This window comes from Malaclemys terrapin, assembly GCF_027887155.1.
Source record: "Malaclemys terrapin pileata isolate rMalTer1 chromosome 20 unlocalized genomic scaffold, rMalTer1.hap1 SUPER_20_unloc_1, whole genome shotgun sequence".
Classification (NCBI taxonomy): Eukaryota; Metazoa; Chordata; order Testudines; family Emydidae; genus Malaclemys; species Malaclemys terrapin.
Window position 1 is genome coordinate 1003392 of NW_026530188.1, and position 20601 is coordinate 1023992.

The following is a 20601-nucleotide window of genomic DNA, read 5'->3' on the forward strand; positions in this document are numbered from 1 at the left end:
GGCCCGATCCTGGATGCTGCCCCAGGCAGAGCGCAGGGCTGGGGGCCTCCACCAAGGGGCGGCAGGACAGACACCTGTCACGGGTCTGGGCTATTTATCCCAGTCCCATTGCTGCCTCAGGGCAGGCCCAGCGCCACCTGCTGGTGCAAAGCCCTCAGCGCGTCATCCCTGTGCAGCGTTATGTGCGGCTGTTCCCCACCCGCCCTGCCCCAGAGGTGGCTGCATCTTGGCATCAGGCGAGCGTCCCTGGGCAAGGCCATGCGGGACCAGCTCCTCCAAGGGGACGAGGTCAAAGGAGAACCGAGGGCGGGGGTGAAAGGTCTCGGGAGCAAGATGGGGGAGGGGTCAAGAGACTTAAAGGTCACAGGGTGAGAGAGGTCATGGGGGGATTCCCCAAAGACGTGGCCAATGAAGATAGAGGGAATGGTCCCTACCAACCTCCCCCCCCCTGCTCAGTGCCAATGGTCTCTCCCAGCATCCCCTGACATTCAGTGTGAATGGTTTCTCCCAGGCCCCGCCATGTTCAGAGCGAATGGTCCTTCCCACACACCCCCCCTCCGTCTGTCAATGGTCCCTTCCAGACCACCACCCCCCCTGCTCAAGTGCCAATGGTCTCTCCCAGTAGGGCGGGCAGGGCTGGGTGACAGCATCAGGCAGCGCCTGGCTGGAAGAGACCATCTGACGGCCCTGGAGGGGGGAGGTGCCACAGGAGCCAGGTGAGATGGTGCGCCCCACTCCCGGCCCGCAGCCCCCCCCCCGCCCGGCCGCTCCGGTTCGGCTCCGGTTCCGATCCGGCTTTAACGCGCTTTGCCTCCTGCCGCCCCCAGAGCCGCCCAGCGATGGCGCCGCCCCCAGGACCCCGCTCCCCCCTCCCAGCGGCAAAGTGACCCGCCCCCTCAGCGCACGTGGCCATGGTGAGTCGGGCGGGGGCGGGGCTTGGCGGAAGGGGCGGGGCTCTTGCACAAGGGGGCGGGGCTTGGCGGAAGGGGCGGGGCTCTTGTCCAGGGGGCGGGGCCCCGAGTGGGTGTGGCCCTTGGCTATGGGGATGGGGCTTAGGGAGTGGGGGGGCGTTTCTGGGTGGGAGAGGGCGGTGTGCCTGCAAGTGGCCAAGGGGGTGGGGGGTGTTGGGGCTGTTGTCCATGGGGGGATGGGGATGTCTGTGTCACCCCCTCCTCTCTGCCCCATGTGTTCCCCCCAGAAGCGGGGGGGCCGGAGGGGCCCCCAGCCCCGTCGCAGCCCCGGGCTCCCCGAAACCAAACGCCGCGGCCGAGCCCAGAGGATGAACAAAGAGGCAGAGGAGCTGGAATCGGGGCTGCAGCGCCTGGTAGGTGGGACACCCGGACGCCTGGGTTCTCTCCCTGGGTCTGGGAGGGGAGTGGGGGCTGGTGGTTAGAGCAGGGGGGCTGGGATCCAGGACTCCTGGGTTCTTTGCCTGGCTCTGGGAGGGGAGTGGGGGCTGGTGGGTTAGCGTAGGGGGGGCAGGGAGCCAGGACTCCTGGGTTCTCTCCCCAGCTCTGGGAGGGAAGTGGGGGCTGGTGGTTAGAGCAGGGGGGCTGGGAGCCAGGACGCCTGGGTTCTCTCCCCGGCTCTGGGAGGGGAGTGGGGACTGGTGGGTTAGAGCAGGGGGGGCTGGGAGCCAGGACTCCTGGGTTCTCTCCCCGGCTCTGGGAGAGGAGTGGGGGCTGGTGGTTAGAGCAGGGGGGGCTGGGAGCCAGGACTCCTGGGTTCTCTCCCCGGCTCTGGGAGAGGAGTGGGGGCTGGTGGTTAGAGCAGGGGGGGCTGGGAGCCAGGACTCCTGGGTTCTCTCCCCGGCTCTGGGAGGGGAGTGGGGGCTGGTGGTTAGAGCAGGGGGGCTGGGAGCCAGGACTCCTGGGTTCTCTCCCCGGCTCTGGGAGGGGAGTGGGGGGCTGGTGGTTGGAGCGGGGGGGGCTGGGAGTGGGGGCTGGTGGATGAGTTGTAGTGCCGGGGGTGGGTGCCCGGATGCCTGGGTTCACTGTGTTTGCTCCTGCCCCAGGATCTGAGCGTGGAGGCGGCGGTGCCCGAGGGGACAGGTCTGGCCTTTGACGAGCGGCTCACGGAGTTCCACTGCCTGTGGGACGACAGGTACCTGAGGGGCGGGTCCCAGATCCCCCTGGTCCGGCTCTATTAGCCGCCCCTCCGGGGGCAGATCCCAAAAACCCTGTGGGAGCCACAGCCCATCCCCCCCGAATTCCCCATCTCAAACTTTGGACCTCATCCTTCCCGCTCATCTGTAATCGCCTCGCCGTCCTTAACCCTGTTCCGCCCCTTTCTCTGTAATCCCCTCGCCTCCGTAATCTGACTCTAATCCCAATCCCCCAACTCTTAGCCTTGGGGGGTTAAAGTCTTAATGGGAAGAGATAAAATACCTCACCCCCCTGCTAGTCCAGCCCTGCCCCCCCAGCCCTGTCCGTCCAGCCCTGCCGGTGCCCCTCACTCGCGACCCACAGCCCCTGCTAGCCCAGCCCTGCCCCGCAGCCCTGCCGGTGCCCCTCACTCCCGACCCGCAGCCCCTGCTAGCCCAGCCCTGCCACCCCCGAGCTCTGCTGGTGCCCCTCACTCCCAACCCGCAGCCCCTGCCCCCCCAGCCCTGCACCCCCCCAGCTCTGCTGGTGCCCCTCACTCCCAACCCGCAGCCCCTGCTAGCCCAGCCCTGCCCCGCAGCCCTGCTGGTGCCCCTCACTCCCAACCCATAGCCCCTGCCCCCCCAGCCCTGCCGGTGCCCCTCACTCCCGACCCGCAGCCCCTGCCCCAATCCATCTTCTCCCCCTTTGTCGTTTCATTCCCAGCTTCCCCGAGCGCCCGGAGAGACTCGCGGCCGTCAAGGGAAAGTTGCTGCAATGCGGCCTATGGGAGCGCTGTGTCCCGGTGGAGGTGAGACGGGGGAGGGGCTGGGCACCAGGACTCCTGGGTTCCATCCCCAGTCCCGGGGCCCTTTCCCCATGGGCACGGGGGGTCAGAGACCAGCTGTTTCTACCCTCCCCCGCAGTCTCCCCTTTAGTGGTTTGCGAATTCCGGCTACAATTCCTTCCTTTCCTCACAGGCCCGGCTGGCTACCGAGGAAGAGATTCTGCTAGCCCACAGGTATTCATGGAAGGGAGGACCCTGGGGCTGGGCTAACAGGGGCTGCGGGTCGGGAGTGAGAGGCGCCGGCGGGGAGGGAGGCTGCGGGTCGGGAGTGAGGGGCGCCGGCGGGGAGGGGGGCTGCGGGTCGGGAGTGAGGGGCGCCGGCGGGGAGGGGGGCTGCGGGTCGGGAGTGAGGGGCGCCGGCGGGGAGGGGGGCTGCGGGTCGGGAGTGAGGGGTGCCGGCGGGGAGGGGGGCTGCGGGTCGGGAGTGAGGGGCGCCAGCAGGGCCAGGGGCTGCGGGTCGGGAGTGAGGGGCGCCGGCGGGGAGGGGGGCTGCGGGTCGGAAGTGAGGGGCGCCAGCGGGGAGGGGGGGCTGCGGGTTGGGAGTGAGGGGCGCCGGCGGGGAGGGGGGCTGCGGGTCGGGAGTGAGGGGCGCCGGCGGGGAGGGGGGCTGCGGGTCAGGAGTGAGGGGTGCCGGCGGGGAGGGGGGCTGCGGGTCGGGAGTGAGGGGCGCCAGCAGGGCCAGGGGCTGCGGGTCGGGAGTGAGGGGCGCCGGCAGGGAGGGGGGCTGCGGGTCGGGAGTGAGGAGTTCTCTCTCTCAGCCAGGAGTACGTGGAGCTGATGAAGTCGACGGAGCAGATGAGCGAGCAGGAGCTCAAGGCCCTATCGGAGACGTATGACTCTGTCTTCCTGCACCCGGTGAGCACCTGCCGGCCAGCGAGGGAAGGCTCGGACGTCTGGGTCCTGTTCCTGGCAGGGGAGTGGGGTCTAGTGGTTAGAGCGGGGGGGCTGGGAGCCAGGACTCCTGGGTTCTCTCCCCGGCTCTGGGAGGGGAGTGGGGGCTGGTGGGTTAGAGCAGGGCGGGCTGGGAGCCAGGACTCCTGGGTTCTCTCCCGGCTCTGGGAGGGGAGTGGGGGCTGGTGGGTTAGAGCAGGGGGGGCTGGGAGCCAGGACTCCTGGGTTCTCTCCCCGGCTCTGGGAGGGGAGTGGGGGCTGGTGGGTTAGAGCAGGGCGGGCTGGGAGCCAGGACTCCTGGGTTCTCCCGGCTCTGGGAGGGCTGATGGACAGGCCCGCAGCGCTGTCTCTGGGTCCCAGCCCCGCTCTCCGTGTCTCCTGCCCCAGGGTTTGTACTGCGGCGCCCGGTTGGCTGGCGGCTGTGTCCTGCGGCTGCTGGAGAAGGTGCAGAGCGGGGAGCTGCGCAACGGGCTGGCGTTGGTCCGGTAGGAAGTGGGGGGGGGGGGTGCAGGGGTCTCGGAGGCGAGAATTCAAACCGGGCAACACAAATTGAGGATCCGGGAATCAACCACTCTCGGTGATTGGCCTCGGCCGAGAGGGAGGAGCCCCCAGCCCCCCTGCTCTGCCCTCTCGGCCGAGGCCAATCACCGAGAGTGGTTGATTCCCGGATCCTCAATTTGTGTTGCCCGGTTTGAATTCTCGCCTCCGATGACCCGGCCTCTGTGATTGGACGCCAGCATTTAGTGCTGATGCCTGGGCCGGGCCCCTGGGTGTTCGCACGGCCCGTGAGCCTCACCCCAGAGGGGCCCCAGCCCCGCCCCGCCTCCAGCCCCCACCCTCTCTCTGGCCCCGCCTCCAGCAGAGCCCCACCCCTGTGCCCCGCCCCTGCCCAGCCTTGGCCCCATCCCCGCAGCAACCAGCCCCCCCGGCCCCAGCCCTACCCAGCCCGCAGCGCCGCCCCCTGACCCTGGCCCTGCTCCCTGCCGCCATCCAGCCCCTGGCCCCCACCCCTAGACAAGCCCCCGCCCAGTCCCCGCCTGGCTCAAGCCCCCACTCGGCCCAGCCCCCGGCCCTGCCCCTGGCCCTGTCAGATCCTCGCACCAGCCCAGAGCCTGGCCAGACGCTGCTTGGCTCCAGTCCCAGGATCTTCGTCTATCCCGGGTGCCAAAGGCGGCCCGCGAGCGGACTTTCAGTGGCACTCGCACTGGCCCCCGCTCCGGGGGGCTCTGCATTTTAATTTAATTTGAAATGAAGCTTCTTAAACTTTTTAAAAGCCTTATTTACTTGACATACAATAGTTTAGTTCTATAATCTAGACCTAGACCGAGCCCTTCTGAAAACGATCACCTGTACGACCAGCTCGCGAAACCATAAACCCGAGTGAGTAAACGCAGACTCGGCCCAGCGCTTCGGAAAGGCGGCCGACCCCTGGGCTAGTCTCTGCTTGGTCCTTTGTCCCGCGGGGCCTTGTCCCTGATCTCAGCTGCCCCGGGGCTCAAACCTGCCCCCCAGTCCTCAAATCTGCCTTAATCCCAGTCCCCCTCCTGTCTCAGCCAGCCCAGAACCCCCCCATTCCCCAGTCCCTAGATGAGCCCTTCACATTCTCCGCCCCCCACCTCCTAGAGCTGCCCCAGGCCGCGCTGGGTGTCATGGAGCATGGGGGGACTCAGGGCCCTGCACCCCCGGCTTCCTGCGATTCACCATGACTCTCAGCCAGCCAGTAAAGCAGAAGGTTTATTTGGATGACAGGAATACAGTCCAAGACAGGTCTTGCAGGCACAGACAACAGGGCCCCCCTCAGTTAGGTCCAGCTTGGGGTCCCAGGGCATCCCAGCCCCCCTTGGGAGGTCAGAGCAATCTCTGCCTCACAGCCATCTCTCCAGCCTGCTTCCAGCCCTCTCCTTTCAGCGACCCCTCCCACAGCCTTTGTTCAGTTTCCCGGGCCCCGGAGTCACCTGACCTCCAACCCCCTCCTGGGTTCTCATGTTACAAGCTCAGGTATGTTCCCTCGGGCCGACTCCCATCCTCCGATGCAGACCATCCTAGTCACACTCCCCTGTCAGCATTCCCACACCCCAGCAAGAACAGTCCCAGTTCGTCACATCTCTCCCCCCTTCGAGACCGAACTGAGCAGGGTCACTTTAGCCAGTGACCTGGGGAAGTTCGAACCTACCCCCGTTCCCATGGATGCCCCGGCATCCCTCCCATTCCTGGGTGAGAATTACACCAGGCCCCTTCAGTTTCACGCCCCCCCTTAGGTCGGGGTGCTTGATGGCACTCGCAGTTCGCATGTGGGAAGGTTTATGCGGCCTGTGCCCTTTTCCCACCCCCATACCTCTGGGGTTCCAACTGGGCTGTGGTCTTCTCCCAGCGCTCCAGTCTGGAGGTCTGTGCTTTGGGCTCTCTTGGTTTAGAGCCGCCCTTTTAACCTTGGCCACCCTCTGGAAAGGATCCTTTATGCTGGGCAAGGGTCCTAAAGCTGTTTTCCCCTTGTCCCAGGCTTTCCTCCCCCTCTGACAGGGGTCACAGGATCCGCAGTACTGTCGGACAGTAACAAAGACCCCAGGCCAGTAAAAGCTCCGTAGCAGCCTCTGCTGGGTACGCCAGGTTCCCTGGTGCCCTGAGAGGGGAATGTCATGGGCCCGGCACAGCAGCTGGCGGCGATACTTCTGGGGTACCACCAGCTGCCTCCTGATCCCCCCTGACTCCATTTTCCCTGGGGGAGCCCATTCTCGGTACAGGAACCCCTTCTCCCACAGGAACCTTTTCCGGCCACCTCGTCCCATGGTCTGTACCGCATTGAGGTCGGCCAGGTCCCTTATCTTCCGCAAGGAGGGATCTCTCTGCAACTCGGCCTGGAACTCAGCAGCTGGGACAGGGATGGCCACCTGCTCTTTCTCGCCCGCTGGGTCCGAAGCTGCAGCCTCCCTGAGCCGTGTCTCTGGGCGTTCCCTCCCCACCAGGTTAGGGTCCTGCGCCTCAGGCAAGGCACCCCCCACACGGCCAGGGCGCAGGGCCCCTCGCCGGCTCTGACTGCGGGTCACAACCAGTGCCCTTTGGGGGTTGCTTGGCCAGTCCTCTAGGTCCCCCCCCATCAACACCTCAGTGGGCAAATGGTGGTGCACTCCCACGTCCTTGGGGCCCTCCTTGGCCCCCCATTTCAGGTGTACCCTCGCTACGGGAACCTTGAATGGGGTCCCGCCCACCCCGGTCAGGGTCAGGAAGGTGTTGGGCACCACCCGATCTGGGGCCACCACCTCGGGCCGGGCCAGTGTCACCTCTGCGCCCGTGTCCCAGTATCCATAAACTTTCTTCCCATCCACCTCCAGGGGAACAAGGCACTCGCTCCGCAGGGACAGCCCCGCGCCAACCCTGTAAACGGAGAACTTTGAATCCGGAGCATCTGGCCCCCCAGAGAAGCTGGCCGGGGGCCCTTCTCTCTCTTGAGCAGTTGATAAGCTGCCAGCCCCTCTTGCGTGGGAAGCCAGCCCCTCGTCCGTCTGGGCCTCTACCAAGTTAACCCGGTGCGGGTTCGGTCTGCTCAGTCTGTCCTTGAGCTTGGGGCACTGGGCCCGAACGTGGCCTCTTCGGCCGCAGTAATAGCAGCTCAGGTCCCGTGGGTCCCCTCGAGCCGGTCGGTTGTCCCTGATGCTGGGCATTCCCCGTGGGAGGGGATTCCCCATATTCCCCCTTTGGGAGGTCCCAGGGTGACTCTCTCTCTGCATCGCGGCGGGCCTGTTCCTTTGGGGATCCTCCCTGCCACCCCCTGACCGGCTCTTTACAAACTCATCAGCCAGCTGCCCGGCGTGTCGCGGGTTCTCTGGCTTTCTGTCCACCAACCACAGCCTCAGGTCGGATGGGCACCGCTCATACAGTTGCTCCAGTACCAGCAGTTTAATCAGGTCCTCCTTCGTCTGGGCCCCACCAGCCCACTTGCTGGCGTATCTTTCCATGCGGACGGCTAGTTACAGATATGAGATCTCAGGGGTTTTATCTTGACTCCGGAACCTTTCCCGGTACATCTCAGGAGTCAGCCCAAACTCTCGTAGCAGGGCCTTTTTGAATAGTTCGTAGTCCCCTTTCCCTGCCTCTCCCAGTTGGCGGTACAATGCCACGGCTTTGGGGTCCAGTAAGGGGGTAAGGACCCGGAGTCTGTCCGCGGGATCAACCAGGTGCAGCTCGCAGGCCGTCTCAAAGGCCTCCAGGAAGTCATCCATGTCCTCCCCCTCCTTGTATGGGGCCATGATGCACTTATCAAAGCTCCGTGCAGTCCTGGGTCCCCCCTCACTCACCGCAGCCGGGGGTTCGCTGCCCTTCAATCTCGCCAGTTCCAGGTCATGCTGACGCTGTCTCTCATTCTCCTGTCTCTGTCTCTCTTCATGCTGTCTCTGTCTCTCATTCTCCTCCCGTTCATGCTGTCTCTGTCTCTCTTCACGCTGATGCTGTCTCTCTTTCTCCTCCCGTTCATGCTGACGCTGTCTCTCTTCATGCTGTCTCTGTCGTTCATGATCCTCCAGCTCTCTCAGTTTTAGCTCTTTCTCCCATTCCAGCCAATTCCGCTCCACGGATGCCGAACGTCGCCGGGAGGATCCTCTGCTGGACGGCGAGGTTCGCCGGGAGGGTCCCCTGCTGGCCGGGGGGGTCACGGCGCCTTCGGTATTTGCTGGGCTCCTCCCCACCCTTCCCCTAGGCATAGGAAGGAGGGGTCTCGGGAAGCCCTCAGCAGCCGGCTGACCACTCCCAGCTGGGACAGACACTGGTGCCTGCGCTGCATTTGCCAGGCTGCTTCCCTGAGACACAGGGATCAGTTCATTCGCGCGATCTTCCGCCTCCAGCTGGGCAATGAGCTGTTCTTTGGTGAGCCTCCCAATGCGCAGCCGCCTCTGCTTGCACAGCTCCACCAGGTCGCTCTTAAGCCGCTTGGCATACATCTTCCTGCTGGCCACTCACCGGCCTGTGTGCTCACAGCTCCCCACAGTTCCCAGGGGGACCCCTAGTGTGCCAGCCCTTCTCGAGGTCACCGCCTCTCTGCCAGGGTCGAGCTGCAGACTCCTCCGCTCCTGGGACCACTCGCTGTGATCCCCCCGGGGGACCCTGTTACTGCAAAAGTCCTTCTCGCTGGTCACACACTCCCAGGGGTAATAACCGTCTCTCTCCCACTCTTCAGCAGGCCTGGTCCCCGTCAATCCCCCTTCGTTTTACTGCTCCCCAGTCACTTACTGCAGGAAGCGCCGTCCACAGGGTGCAGTAGATCCCACCGCTACCACCAGTTGTCACGGAGTATTGGGGGACTCAGGGCCCTGCACCCCCGGCTTCCTGCGATTCACCATGACTCTCAGCCAGCCAGTAAAGCAGAAGGTTTATTTGGATGACAGGAATACAGTCCAAGACAGGTCTTGCAGGCACAGACAACAGGGCCCCCCTCAGTTAGGTCCAGCTTGGGGTCCCAGGGCATCCCAGGGCATCCCAGCCCCCCTTGGGAGGTCAGAGCAATCTCTGCCTCCCAGCCATCTCTCCAGCCTGCTTCCAGCCCTCTCCTTTCAGCGACCCCTCCCACAGCCTTTGTTCAGTTTCCCGGGCCCCGGAGTCACCTGACCTCCAACCCCCTCCTGGGTTCTCATGTTACAAGCTCAGGTATGTTCCCTCGGGCCGACTCCCATCCTCCGATGCAGACCATCCTAGTCACACTCCCCTGTCAGCATTCCCACACCCCAGCAAGAACAGTCCCAGTTCGTCACACTGGGTTACGAGGGTTTTAGCCGGGGTCCCTCCCCAGTCTTCATCTTTCTCCTTCTCCGTGGGAAAAATCACCCAGGCAGCATGTGCCGAGATCCGGCTCGTGACATGAGCTGAATTTAACAGGACGACGACAAGCTGCAGCCACCTCTGGGGCAGGGAAGCCGGAGAACAGCTGCATCTCCACGCTGGGCGAGCCGTACCTGTGCGGTGTTATATGCGGCTGTTCCCCAGCTGCCCCACCCCAGAAGTGGCTGCATCTCAGCATCAAGCGAGCCTTCCGCTAACCCTGTTTGTCTCCATTCCAGGCCGCCAGGACACCACGCCCACCGAGATAAGATGGATGGTTACTGCATGTTCAATCACCTGGCCATCGGGGCCAGATATGCCCGGCAAAAACTGGGAGTGGAACGGTGAGGGACTGGTGGTCAGAGCAGGGGGAGCCTAGAGCCAGGGTGTCCGTGGCCCGGGGGGGCTGGTGCTGAGACCCACTAACGAGCAACCCCCGTCACGAGAGTCTCGTTTCCTTCCAGAGTCCTGATCGTCGACTGGGACGTTCACCATGGGCAGGGCACCCAGTTCCTCTTCGAGGAGGATCCCAGGTCGGTCCCAGGCGCTTGGAGCCAGGGGAACCTAGGGCTGGGCTAGCAGGGGCTGCGGGTCAGGAGTGAGGGGCACTGGCAGAGCTGGGGGTGGGGGCAGGGGGCTGCGGGTCGGGAGTGAGGGGCAGCGGCAGAGCTGGGGGGGGGGCAGGGGGCTGCGGGTCGGGAGTGAGGGGCACTGGCAGAGCTGGGAGGGGGGCAGGGGCCTGCGGGTCAGGAATGAGGGGCACTGGCAGAGCTGGGGGGGCGCAGGGGTCGGGAGTGAGGGGCACCAGCAGAGCTCGGGAGGAGGGGTATGGGTTGCGGGTCGGGAGTGAGGGGTACCAGTCACTGCCCCCCATCTGCCCCCTCTCTCTGCAGCGTTCTCTATTTCTCCGTCCATCGCTACGAGCAGGGGAGGTTCTGGCCCCACCTTCCGGCTTCTGACAGCCCTGCCGTGGGGCAGGGCCGCGGAGAGGGATTCAACATTAACGTGCCGTGGAACGCGGTAGGTGCCCTGCCCAGGGCGGGGGCTGCGTGGGGGCTGAGCCGTCCCTGGGAGGTGTTATGTGCGGCCATTTCCCAGCCGCCCCAACCCAGAAGTGGCTGCATTTGACCTCCCACAGACCCATCTAACTGGTCTGCGTCTCTCTGTCTAGGTGGGAATGAGGGACGGGGATTATCTCGCTGCCTTTTTACATGTCTTACTGCCAGTGGCCTTTGAGGTACGTGGGGGCAGGGGCCTGTCCCCTCTGGGGGGCGCCGGCTCCCACCCGGCCCCAGGGCAGGGGGCTGGCTCAGGGGGTGAGAATGGGGCAGGGCCCGTCCCCTCTGGGGGGCGCTGGCCACGATCCGGGGCGTGCTGGCTCCGGGCTGCGATCTCCTCTGTTCTCTTCTCAGTTCCAACCCCAGCTGGTTCTGGTGGCCGCCGGGTTCGACTCTGTGCTCGGGGACCCCAAGGTAAGTGCCGCCCCATCCCGCCGCGTTTCACAGCGCTGCCCTCAGGGGGCGCCCCAGGGGCTAAGCAGGGGGCCTGGGGCTCGTTTCAAAGGGCAGCGGCCGGTCTAGGGGGCTGGGTGGGGGGCCCCACTGTGGGGCGGGGAGAGAGCCTGGTAAACTGATCTTTGCGTCTGTGCCTAGGGTGAGATGGCTGCGTCGGCCGCGTGCTTTGCTCACCTGACTCATCTGCTCATGGCCCTGGCGGGAGGCAAGGTGCTGCTGTCTTTGGAGGTGAGTGTGGAGCTGACCCACGGCACAGGCTTCCCCCCCAGAACTGACTGCAGCTCAGCCCCGGGCGGTGTTATATGTGGCTGTTCTCCAGCCACCCCGCCCCAGAGGTGGCTGCAGCTCAGCCCCAGGCGGCGTTATATGTGGCTGTTCCCCAGCCACCCGCCCCAGAGGTGGCTGCAGCTCAGGGCCGGGGGTGCTGTTGACCCGTTTTCCCCCCGTCCCCAGGGTGGCTACAATCTGAGCTCCCTGGCCGAGGGGGTCTGTGCGGCCCTGAGGACTCTCCTGGGGGACCCCTGTCCCCGGCTGGAGCCGCCTGTTGCCCCCTGTCGCAGGTGAGTGGGGTCCGGGTGGGGGTGGGGTGGCCCCACGTTTGCACCCCACTGACTCTGGGCTGCTCCCCTTCCCCAGCGCTCTGAGCTCCGTGTCCAGGACGCTCGCGATCCACGAGAAATACTGGCGGAGCCTGCGGAGAGGGGGTGAGTTCTGGCCCCCGGGGGGCCCCCTGCTCACCCCCAACCCCTCCAGGGTCTGTCAGCTCCTCTGAGATGCCCCATCCCAGCCCCTGTGGGGTACCCTCTCCTGCCCCCACAACCTCTTTGGAGGTCCCCTGGCCCCCCAGCTTCCGACTCCAAGCCAGGAGCCCCACAACACCATCCCCCTGCTATACCCTGCCCTCAAACTCCCACTGGGCCCCCCAATTTGATATCACCCCCCATAGCTCAGGGGATTGGCTCTGATCTCACTCCTCCCCCCCCCCCCCCAGAGGCCGACACCCCCCCAGAGGATGTGGAAGAGGAGCCAGCCCCCACGACCCCCCCAGACCCCCGTGAGGTGCCAAGACCCCTCCCAGCTGCCCGCACCGGCCTGGTGTATGACGAACGCATGACGGAGCATTACAACATGTGGGACAGGTACAGCCCGGACTCCTGGGTTCTCTCCCTGGCTCTGGGAGGGGAGTGGGGGCTGGTGGGTTAGAGCAGGGGGACTGGGAGACAGGACTCCTGGGTTCTCTCCCCGGCTCTGGGAGGGAAATGGGGGCTGGTGGTTAGAGCAGGGGGGGGCTGGGAGCCAGGTGTCTGGGCTCTGAGTCTTTCCCTTCCCCCCGCCCCACAGCCAGCACCCGGAGCTGCCCCAGCGGGTGTCCCGCATCTTCCAGCGCCACGGGGAGCTCCGGCTCACGGAGCGATGCCGCCGCATCCCGGCCCGCAGCGCTGAGGAAGAAGAGCTGAGAATGTGCCACAGGTAATGGGGGAGGGGCAGCCCGGACGCCTGGGTTCTGTCCCTGGCTCTGGGAGGGGAGTGGGTCTGGTGGTTAGAGCAGGTGGGGCTGGAAGCCCGGACGCCTGGGTTCTCTCCCTGTCTCCGGGAGGGGACTGTGGGCTGGTGGTTAGAGCGGGGGGGGGCTGGGTGCCCGGACTCCTGGGTTCTCTGCCTGCCTTGCAGCCTGGCGTACGTGCAGACGGTGAAGGCCACAGCTGGCATGAAGCCGCGGGAGCTGCACCGCCAGGGGGACCAGTACAACTCCATCTACATCTGCGCCAGCTCCTACGAGTGCGCCCGGCTGGCAGCCGGCTCTGCCTTCAACGCCGTGCGAGCCGTGCTGGAGGGCGAGGTGAGGGGAGCGGGGCTGGGGGCTCTCCCCTGGCAGTCGGGGCCAGGCACTGGGAGGGGGAGGGAGTACCAGGGGGCACACTCTCCCCTGCCCTTCCCCCCTCCCGTTGCCCCCCCAAGACTCAGAATGTGAACCCCGGCGTTCAGCCAAATCCTCATTAAGGGGTTTTCGTTCCGTCTCCTTGTGTCTTCACTTGGAGATGAGACTTTGCTTTCCGTTCCAGAGGGTCCTTCCCCAGAGGTGGCTGCACCTGTCCGCTCGGGGAGGGCTCGCCGGGCACTGTTCTGTGCGGCTGTTCCCCAGCTGCCCCGCCCCAGAGGTGGCTCCATCTCGGCACCGTCTCACCCCCGGTGTGCTCTGTGCCCGGCTCTAGGTGCAGAACGCCGTGGCCATTGTCCGGCCTCCCGGGCATCACGCCGAGTCCAACACAGCCTGTGGCTTCTGCTTCTTCAATTCGGTCGCCCTGGCAGCTCGGTTCGCGCAGCGCCTGGTGGGACGGCCCATGAGGTGAGCGGGGGCTGGAGGTTACACTGCGGGGCAGCTGGGGGTCTGGATGCCCCCTGGGTTCTCTCCCTGGGTCTGGGAGGGGAGTGGGGGCTGGTGGTTAGAGCAGGGGGGCTGGGAGCCAGGACTCCTGGGTTCTCTCCCTGGGTCTGGGAGGGAAGTGGGGGCTGGTGGTTAGAGCAGGGGGGCTGGGAGCCAGGGCTCCTGGGTTCTCTCCCTGGCTCTGGGAGGGAAGTGGGGGCTGGTGGTTAGAGCAGGGGGGCTGGGAACCAGGACTCCTGGGTTCTCTCCCTGGCTCTGGGAGGGGGGTGGGGGCTGGTGGTTAGAGCGGGAGGGGGCTGGGAGCCAGGACTCCTGGGTTCCATCCTCATCATCCCTTCTCCTCGTTGTCAGGGTGATGATCCTGGACTGGGATGTTCACCATGGCAACGGTACCCAGCACATGTTTGAGGAAGATCCGAGGTACCTTGTCCTCTGGTGGGGAGGCTGCTGGGGGGTGGAGTGGGGAGGTGATGGTGTCAGCGGGGCGGCGATGCAGGTGGGGGAGGGGCGGCAGCAGGTGGCGATGCAGGTAGGGGAGGGGTGGTGATGGGGCAGTCGGGGGGGGGCAGCAATGCAAGTGGGGGAGGGGGAGGGGGAGGGGCCAGGGCGATGCAGGTGGGCGAGGAGGAGGGGGGGGGGGCTGGGGGACAGGGTCCGAGCAGGACTAACCCCGCCGTCCCCCCCAGCGTGCTGTACGTCTCTCTGCACCGTTACGACCACGGCACCTTCTTCCCCACCTCTGAGGACGCCGATGCCGACCGGGTGGGGAAGGGGCCGGGCCGTGGCTTCACCCTCAACGTGCCCTGGAACGGCCCCCGCATGGGCGACGCCGAGTACCTGGCCGCCTTCCACCGCCTGGTGCTGCCCGTCGCCTACCAGGTGCGCCCGGACACCTGGGTTCTCTCCCAGCGCCGGCAGGGGAGGGGAGGGGGGAGCCCGGATGCCTAGATCCGCTGGCAGGGGCTGGGGGGTGAGGGGGTGGGGGGGCTGAGCCCGGATGCCTGGGTCCACTGGCCGGGGGTGGGGGGTCTCAGCTTCTCATTCTCTCTCTCTGCAGTTCGCTCCAGAGCTGGTTCTGGTGTCGGCTGGGTTTGACGCCGCCCGTGGGGACCCGCTGGGGGGCTACCTGGTGAGCCCCGAGGGCTACGCCCACATGACCCACCTCCTGCTGGGGCTGGCAGGAGGCCGGGTCGTGCTGGTACTGGAGGTATGTGGGGTAGGGGCCTGTCCCCTCTGGGGGGCGCTGGCTGGCTGAGGGGGGTCAGGGAGTGGGGCAGGGCTTATCCCCTATGGGGGGTGCCGGCTCCCACCCGACCCAGGGCAGGGACTGGCTGGCTCAGGGGGGCGGGGAATGGGGCAAAGCCTAGAGCTAAAGAGGGCGGACGGATGCCGGGCCACGCTGGCTGGGGGGTGTTAACTCCGGCGGGGGCGGGGCCCGGGTGCTCAGTTAACGCTTCACCCGGCTGCCTGCTGGTGCCAATTCCCCGCAAAGCCTCCAGGGACGTCCCGAGGCGCTAAGGTGCTGGGGGAGCCAAGTCTGCGGGAAACGACCAACTCTCCCGGGGAGGGGAAACCTGGCTCTGAAACGGGACGAAAATCTGAAATTTCTGGGGTCCCGGGGAAAGCAAATCCCGTCCGGGGCAGAACAGCTGAACCCCAGCCCGGGCGTGCGGCTGATGGACGTGAGATTTAATATTTGCCTCAATCACTTTATTATTGATTCAACTGGTGTTGCTGCTCCGTGGCTTTCAGATACTATTAACCTGTCAGTTCATCTGAATTAGAATCTTCTTTAACATGTCATTGACTGTGATCTAGAGTTAATATCCAGTCTAGCCTTAACAGTCATCAAATGTAGTCATATGATTACTACCATCTATCTAATATTGAATGTTCTGATTAATAATTTAATATTATGGATTTGAGAAATCTTTTTATTATATTTAAATGTGAACAAAATGATCATTAAAAGAATTTTTCTTTGCGATAAACTTGAACAATAATACATTAAATATATCCTAGATACTTAATATACTTAATATTAAATATATTTTATTTACTATAAAGTATATAAATCTCTATTTTAATAATGTATTAAATATCAATTTTACGGTCTTACTTTTAAGATATAATATATTAAATACATATGTGATTATATAATGTGGTGAGATATATGAAATCGTTCTGTCTAATACTGATTGTATATTAAATAGAGATCTAAAATTAATTGTAGTAAAGATAAATTGTACTATATCATTTTAGCTACTATATAATATATACTGAATAAAACAATATAACCGCTGAATTATAGATTGTGAACTAAACAAGACAGCTGTTAAAGTTAGTATCTGTTCTAGATTTGTAATACATTTACTATGTATATTTTATAGTCAATAGAAAAACGACGATGTATGAAATAACAATAGGATGTTTAACGTTACTATTGTTACTGTATATTATAGATACGTTAAATCACATTAAATGTAACGTTCTATATTAAAGTAATTAATAAGGTAGTTAGCTATGTGCTATAATTTAATAGTAAATATCCACTTTTTAATAAGCATTTATTAAACAGGACTCGCTAAGTGATCCCGTGTTGAATACGCGGTTTTCTCCTCTCTGTATGGCCGGGAGCTGTATCTGGCCTGGGCTGAGCCGACGAGACGCCAGGCAGGGAGGTGCCGTCGGTGCCGGGCTGGGCGACGTTGGGCTGACCCCGGCCCGTGCTGGGCGCCCCGCGGTGACCTGCCGAGTCCCCGTTCTTGGCCGAGCTGGGTTTTCCTGACGCCCGTTTTGCCGGCCAGTTCCAAGCGATTCGCCCCTGACGTCGGTGGCTCCCGGTCGCGAATCAGGGCCGGGAGACGCCAGCCCAGCTCCGGGCAGGGCAGGGATGTGGCCGGGGTCGAGGCCCGGTGTCTCTTGGTGCTGCGCCGAGGGTGGGGCTGGACAGACGGACGCCCCCAAACCCAGCTCTCTTCTCCCCCCTTCAGGGAGGCTACAACTTGGTGTCGATCTCCGAGTCCATGACCATGTGCACCCGGACCCTGCTGGGGGACCCGCTGCCCGAGCTGGGGCGCCTGCAAACGCCACACCCTAGCGCCCTGCACTCGCTGGCCCGGGCGAGCGCCGAGCACCGCAGATACTGGGCCTGCCTGCGACTGGACGGTAAGTCTGCCTGCCTGCCCCCCCCGTGTGGCTCCCCCCCCAGCGGCCTCCCCAGTGCCGAGCCCCTCACAGCGCGGCCCCCCACCCCCAGCGCCGAGCCCCCCCAGCGCCGAGCACTGCAGATACTGGGCCTGCCTGCAACTGGACGGTAAGTGTGCCTGCCTGCCCCCCCCCGTGTGCCCCCCCCCCCCCCCAGCGGCCTCCCCAGTGCCGAGCCCCTCACCGCACGGCCCCCACCCCCAGCGCCGAGCCCCCCCAGCGCCGAGCACCGCAGATACTGGGCCTGCCTGCGACTGGCGGTAAGTGTGCCTGCCCCTCCCCCCTCCCCAGCGCCGAGCCCCTCACAGCGCGGCACCCCCAGCACCCCTCCCAGAGCCGAGCCCCCCCCAGCGTGGCCCCCCCTCCCAGCACCAAGCCCTGCCTGGTGGGGGAGAGCGCCCCCTGCGCAGCGCCCGGCCCTGCCCCTGCCCCGGGGTGCTGGCTACGTAATCTCCATCTCCCGCAGTGCCGAGCCGGGAGGACTCAAGGCCCCGATCCGGGCAGCCGGGCCCCATCCGGGAGGACTCCCCACCAGAGGATCCCTCAGGGGGGTCCGAGAGCCCCCCCGTCTCTGAGGGCTCAGACGATGACATCCTGAGGCTGGGAGCCCAGCTGAGCCCTGACTCCGCCCTGCTGGGCGGGGCTTCCCCTGGAGGGGAGGAGCCTCCAGCTTCAAAGGTGTCAGAGGTAGGGCGGTGGGGGTGGTGGGGGGGAGGATCTATTAAGGGGGGGGTGGTCTGCACTGGATGCCCTGGGGTGGGGGATGGGAGTCGCCTGGGGATCGGGGCGGGGTGTCTCAGCTCATGGGTCTTTTCTCTCCCAGGACCCCCCCAGCCTCCTGGACGAAGCAGCCGCCCTGCTCCCCTCCCCCTCCGTCAGCCTGGGGGTGGAGTTCGCAGACACGGTGAGCCCTGACGCCCCCTCCCCCCCCCGTTTCCTTAATCCTCAGTGCTGCCCACCCCCCGGCTGGGCCCTCCCCTACGCACCCACCCTCCTCGCCGGAGTCTCTGCTTCCCTCTGTACCCCCCCCCCACCCCATTTCCCAGCCTGCCTCCCCCCCCCCCCCCCGATGAGTGCTCCCATTTGCTGCTGCGCTGGGGGCCAGGACGCCTGGGTTCTCTCCTCGGCTCTGGGAGGGGAGGGGGGCTGGTGGGTTAGAGCAGGGGGACCGAGAGCCTGGACGCCTGGGTTTGATCCTTGTCTCCCTCGTGTCTCTGCAGGGGACGCTCTACGCCGTGACCCCTCTGCCTTGGTGTCCCCACCTGGACTCGCTCCAGCCCCTTCCCCCGGTCGGGCTGGACGTGCTGGCGCCGTGTGAGGAGTGCGGCAGCCAGGCCGAGAACTGGGTCTGCCTGGACTGTTACCGGGTGAGACGGTGCCCCTCGCTCCCGACCCGCAGCCCCCTGCCAGCCCACCCTGCCGGTGCCCCTCACTCCCGACCCGCAGCCCCCTGCCAGCCCACCCTGCCGGTGCCCCTCACTCCCGACCCGCAGCCCCTGCCAGCCCAGCCCTGCCGGTGCCCCTCACTCCCGACCCCGCAGCCCCCCGCCCTCCCCAGCCCTGCCGGTGCCCCTCACTCCCGACCCGCAGCCCCCTGCCAGCCCAGCCCTGCCGATGCCCCTCACTCCCGACCCGCAGCCCCATAACCCCCCAGCCCTGCCGGTGCCCCTCACTCCCGACCCGCAGCCCCCTGCCAGCCCACCCTGCCGGTGCCCCTCACTCCCGACCCGCAGCCCCCTGCCAGCCCAGCCCTGCCGATTCCCCTCACTCCCGACCCGCAGCCCCCTGCCCTCCCAGCCCTGCCGGTGCCCCTCACTCCCGACCCCACAGCCCCCCACCCTCCCCAGCCCTGCCTGTGCCCCTCACTCCCGACCCCCCCAGCCCTGCCGGTGCCCCTCACTCCTGACCCGCAGCCCCTGCGGCCGTTAACCCTTTCTCTCCCCAGGTGCTCTGCGGGCGTTACGTCAATCAGCACATGTTGGCTCACGGCTCGGTTTCCGGCCACCCCCTGGTGCTGAGTTACGCCGACCTGTCGGTCTGGTGCTACACCTGTCAATCATACGTCCATCACCCGGTAAGCCATGCCTCCCTTCATGGTCACATGACACAGCCCCCCCTCCAGGCTGGTCAGGGTTCCCCTCTACCCCTGCCTACGTGAGGGGTGGGGGCAGGGGGCAGATGGGGGGGGGCGGTTGCTGATTGGCTGGGGCTGAATGGGTTAATTCTTGGGGCTGGGATGTTCCTCCCCCTGCCTTCGTTGCCATAATGGAGCGTCCCAACTTTGGGAATAACACTCCCCCGTCCCATTGCTAGAATGGAACATCCCCCCATGAGCAAGTCACACACCTGTCCCACCTCCACCCCTGCTGTAATGGAATATTCCAGCCCCAGGAGGAAACCCCCCCCCCAGTGCATAAGATAATGGAATGGTCTGATGCCATGTGTGCCCCCCCCAATGGGGGGTAATTTCCTGGGTGGGGCATTCCATTGTTTTGAAGGAATTGGACTGTCCCATTCCCTGGCAACGGGGGAGTGCACCAATCCCTTCTCGCCAGTGATCATGTGATTCCTGGGGTGGGATGGTCCATTGTGGTGCCGGGAGGAGTATACTCTGCACGGGACTATTCCATGTTCTTGGGGGGGGGGGAGGAACTGCCACTTCGGGCTGGGCTTCTCCGTCACTGGTCGCTAGGGTCCCCCATCTGCAGGCGGTGGCTGGGTCCATTCTCTGCTGACTGCGGGGGGGGGGGCGGAATTACTGCTGGCTGGGATGATCCATTTTCCCTGACTGTGTCATGCCTTAGGGTGGGATAAACTACTGCGGGGGGGGGGGGCGGATTTAGTTCCTGGGGCAGCACATTCCCTTATGTAGCAGTGGGCAATGGGCGCTTCCAGGGACTGTTCCATTCTCTCCGGAGAGTGGGGGGCGTGTGCATGGGGGCTGGGACATTCCATTATTGCCGGGGGGGGCGGGCGGTTCCATTGTCCAGGGCGGGGGGGTAGGCCAGCCTTTTCCATTCTGACCTCTGTTCTCTCCCTGCCCCAGACCCTGCTGCCAGCCAAGGCCCTGGCTCACCGCATGAAGTTCGGGGAGGACCCGGCCACTGGGCTCTGAGCCCTGCGCTACAGGCAAGGGGGGGAGTGTTCAGATCCCCCCCCACGCTCCCTCCATGATGGACCAACCCACTCTCTTAAAGGGCTACAGCTGTGCCAAACAACTCACCAGCAGTAAGAAAGGGCTTTCTCTTCCCCCCCCCCCATCCACTGGGGGTTGGGTCCATCCCACCCACTGCATTCACTGGGATCTATCCCCACACCTCCTCGAGGGCTAGCCCCCTTGATCTCCACCCCCCCCAGGCATGAGACAAGACCCTTTCTGCTCCAGCCCTCCCCCACTCCCCCAGCAGGCAGTGAGGATCACAGGTATGTGTGTGTGTGGGGGGGGGGTCATCCATTTCTACCCCCCCCCCAATAAACCTGGGACCAGCTGCATTAACATTACCAGCCCCTGGGCTCGGAGCCATTTCTCCCCCCAAGGGGGGGTGGGGGCTGACTCTGTGGAGCAGGTGCAAGTTAAAGGCTCCTTTATAAATCCTGGCGTGTGCTCTGCTAAACTCCAGATGGCCGGCAGGACCAGAGGAATATGGCCCTCCGTTTTTGTTAGTGTAGGACCTACAATAAGTAGGCCGGGGGCCAGGCTCCGTGGACACAATGCGATGTGGGATGGGATATGAGCCTTTCCCCTCGATGGGGCACCTGCCGCGGGCGGACGACAGGCGCTCGCTGTCTTTGCTTTTCGGGTTGATTACTGCAATACAAGGTTCATGACACGTGTGCCATTGTGCCCCCTTTAATCGCTGCTCGCCTCAG

General features: G+C 64.4%; 1 protein-coding gene across 1 annotated transcript; it reads left to right on the plus strand.

Moving 5' to 3' along the window:
• Window positions 1-629: 629 nt before the first annotated feature.
• On the plus strand, window positions 630-20566 carry HDAC6 (histone deacetylase 6). Its single transcript, XM_054014843.1, has 29 exons — window positions 630-716; window positions 828-914; window positions 1199-1324; window positions 2015-2103; window positions 2808-2892; window positions 3062-3102; window positions 3687-3783; window positions 4207-4304; window positions 9864-9968; window positions 10089-10157; window positions 10518-10644; window positions 10796-10861; window positions 11037-11096; window positions 11277-11366; window positions 11592-11698; window positions 11775-11842; window positions 12130-12277; window positions 12480-12608; window positions 12810-12978; window positions 13352-13485; window positions 13876-13944; window positions 14211-14403; window positions 14582-14731; window positions 16518-16692; window positions 17198-17418; window positions 17555-17635; window positions 17952-18098; window positions 18677-18805; window positions 19778-20566. The coding sequence occupies exons 2-29, from the start codon at window positions 912-914 to the stop codon at window positions 19844-19846; spliced, it is 3045 nt and encodes a 1014-aa protein (XP_053870818.1). The 5' UTR covers window positions 630-716; window positions 828-911; the 3' UTR covers window positions 19847-20566.
• The last annotated feature ends 35 nt before the right edge of the window (window positions 20567-20601 follow it).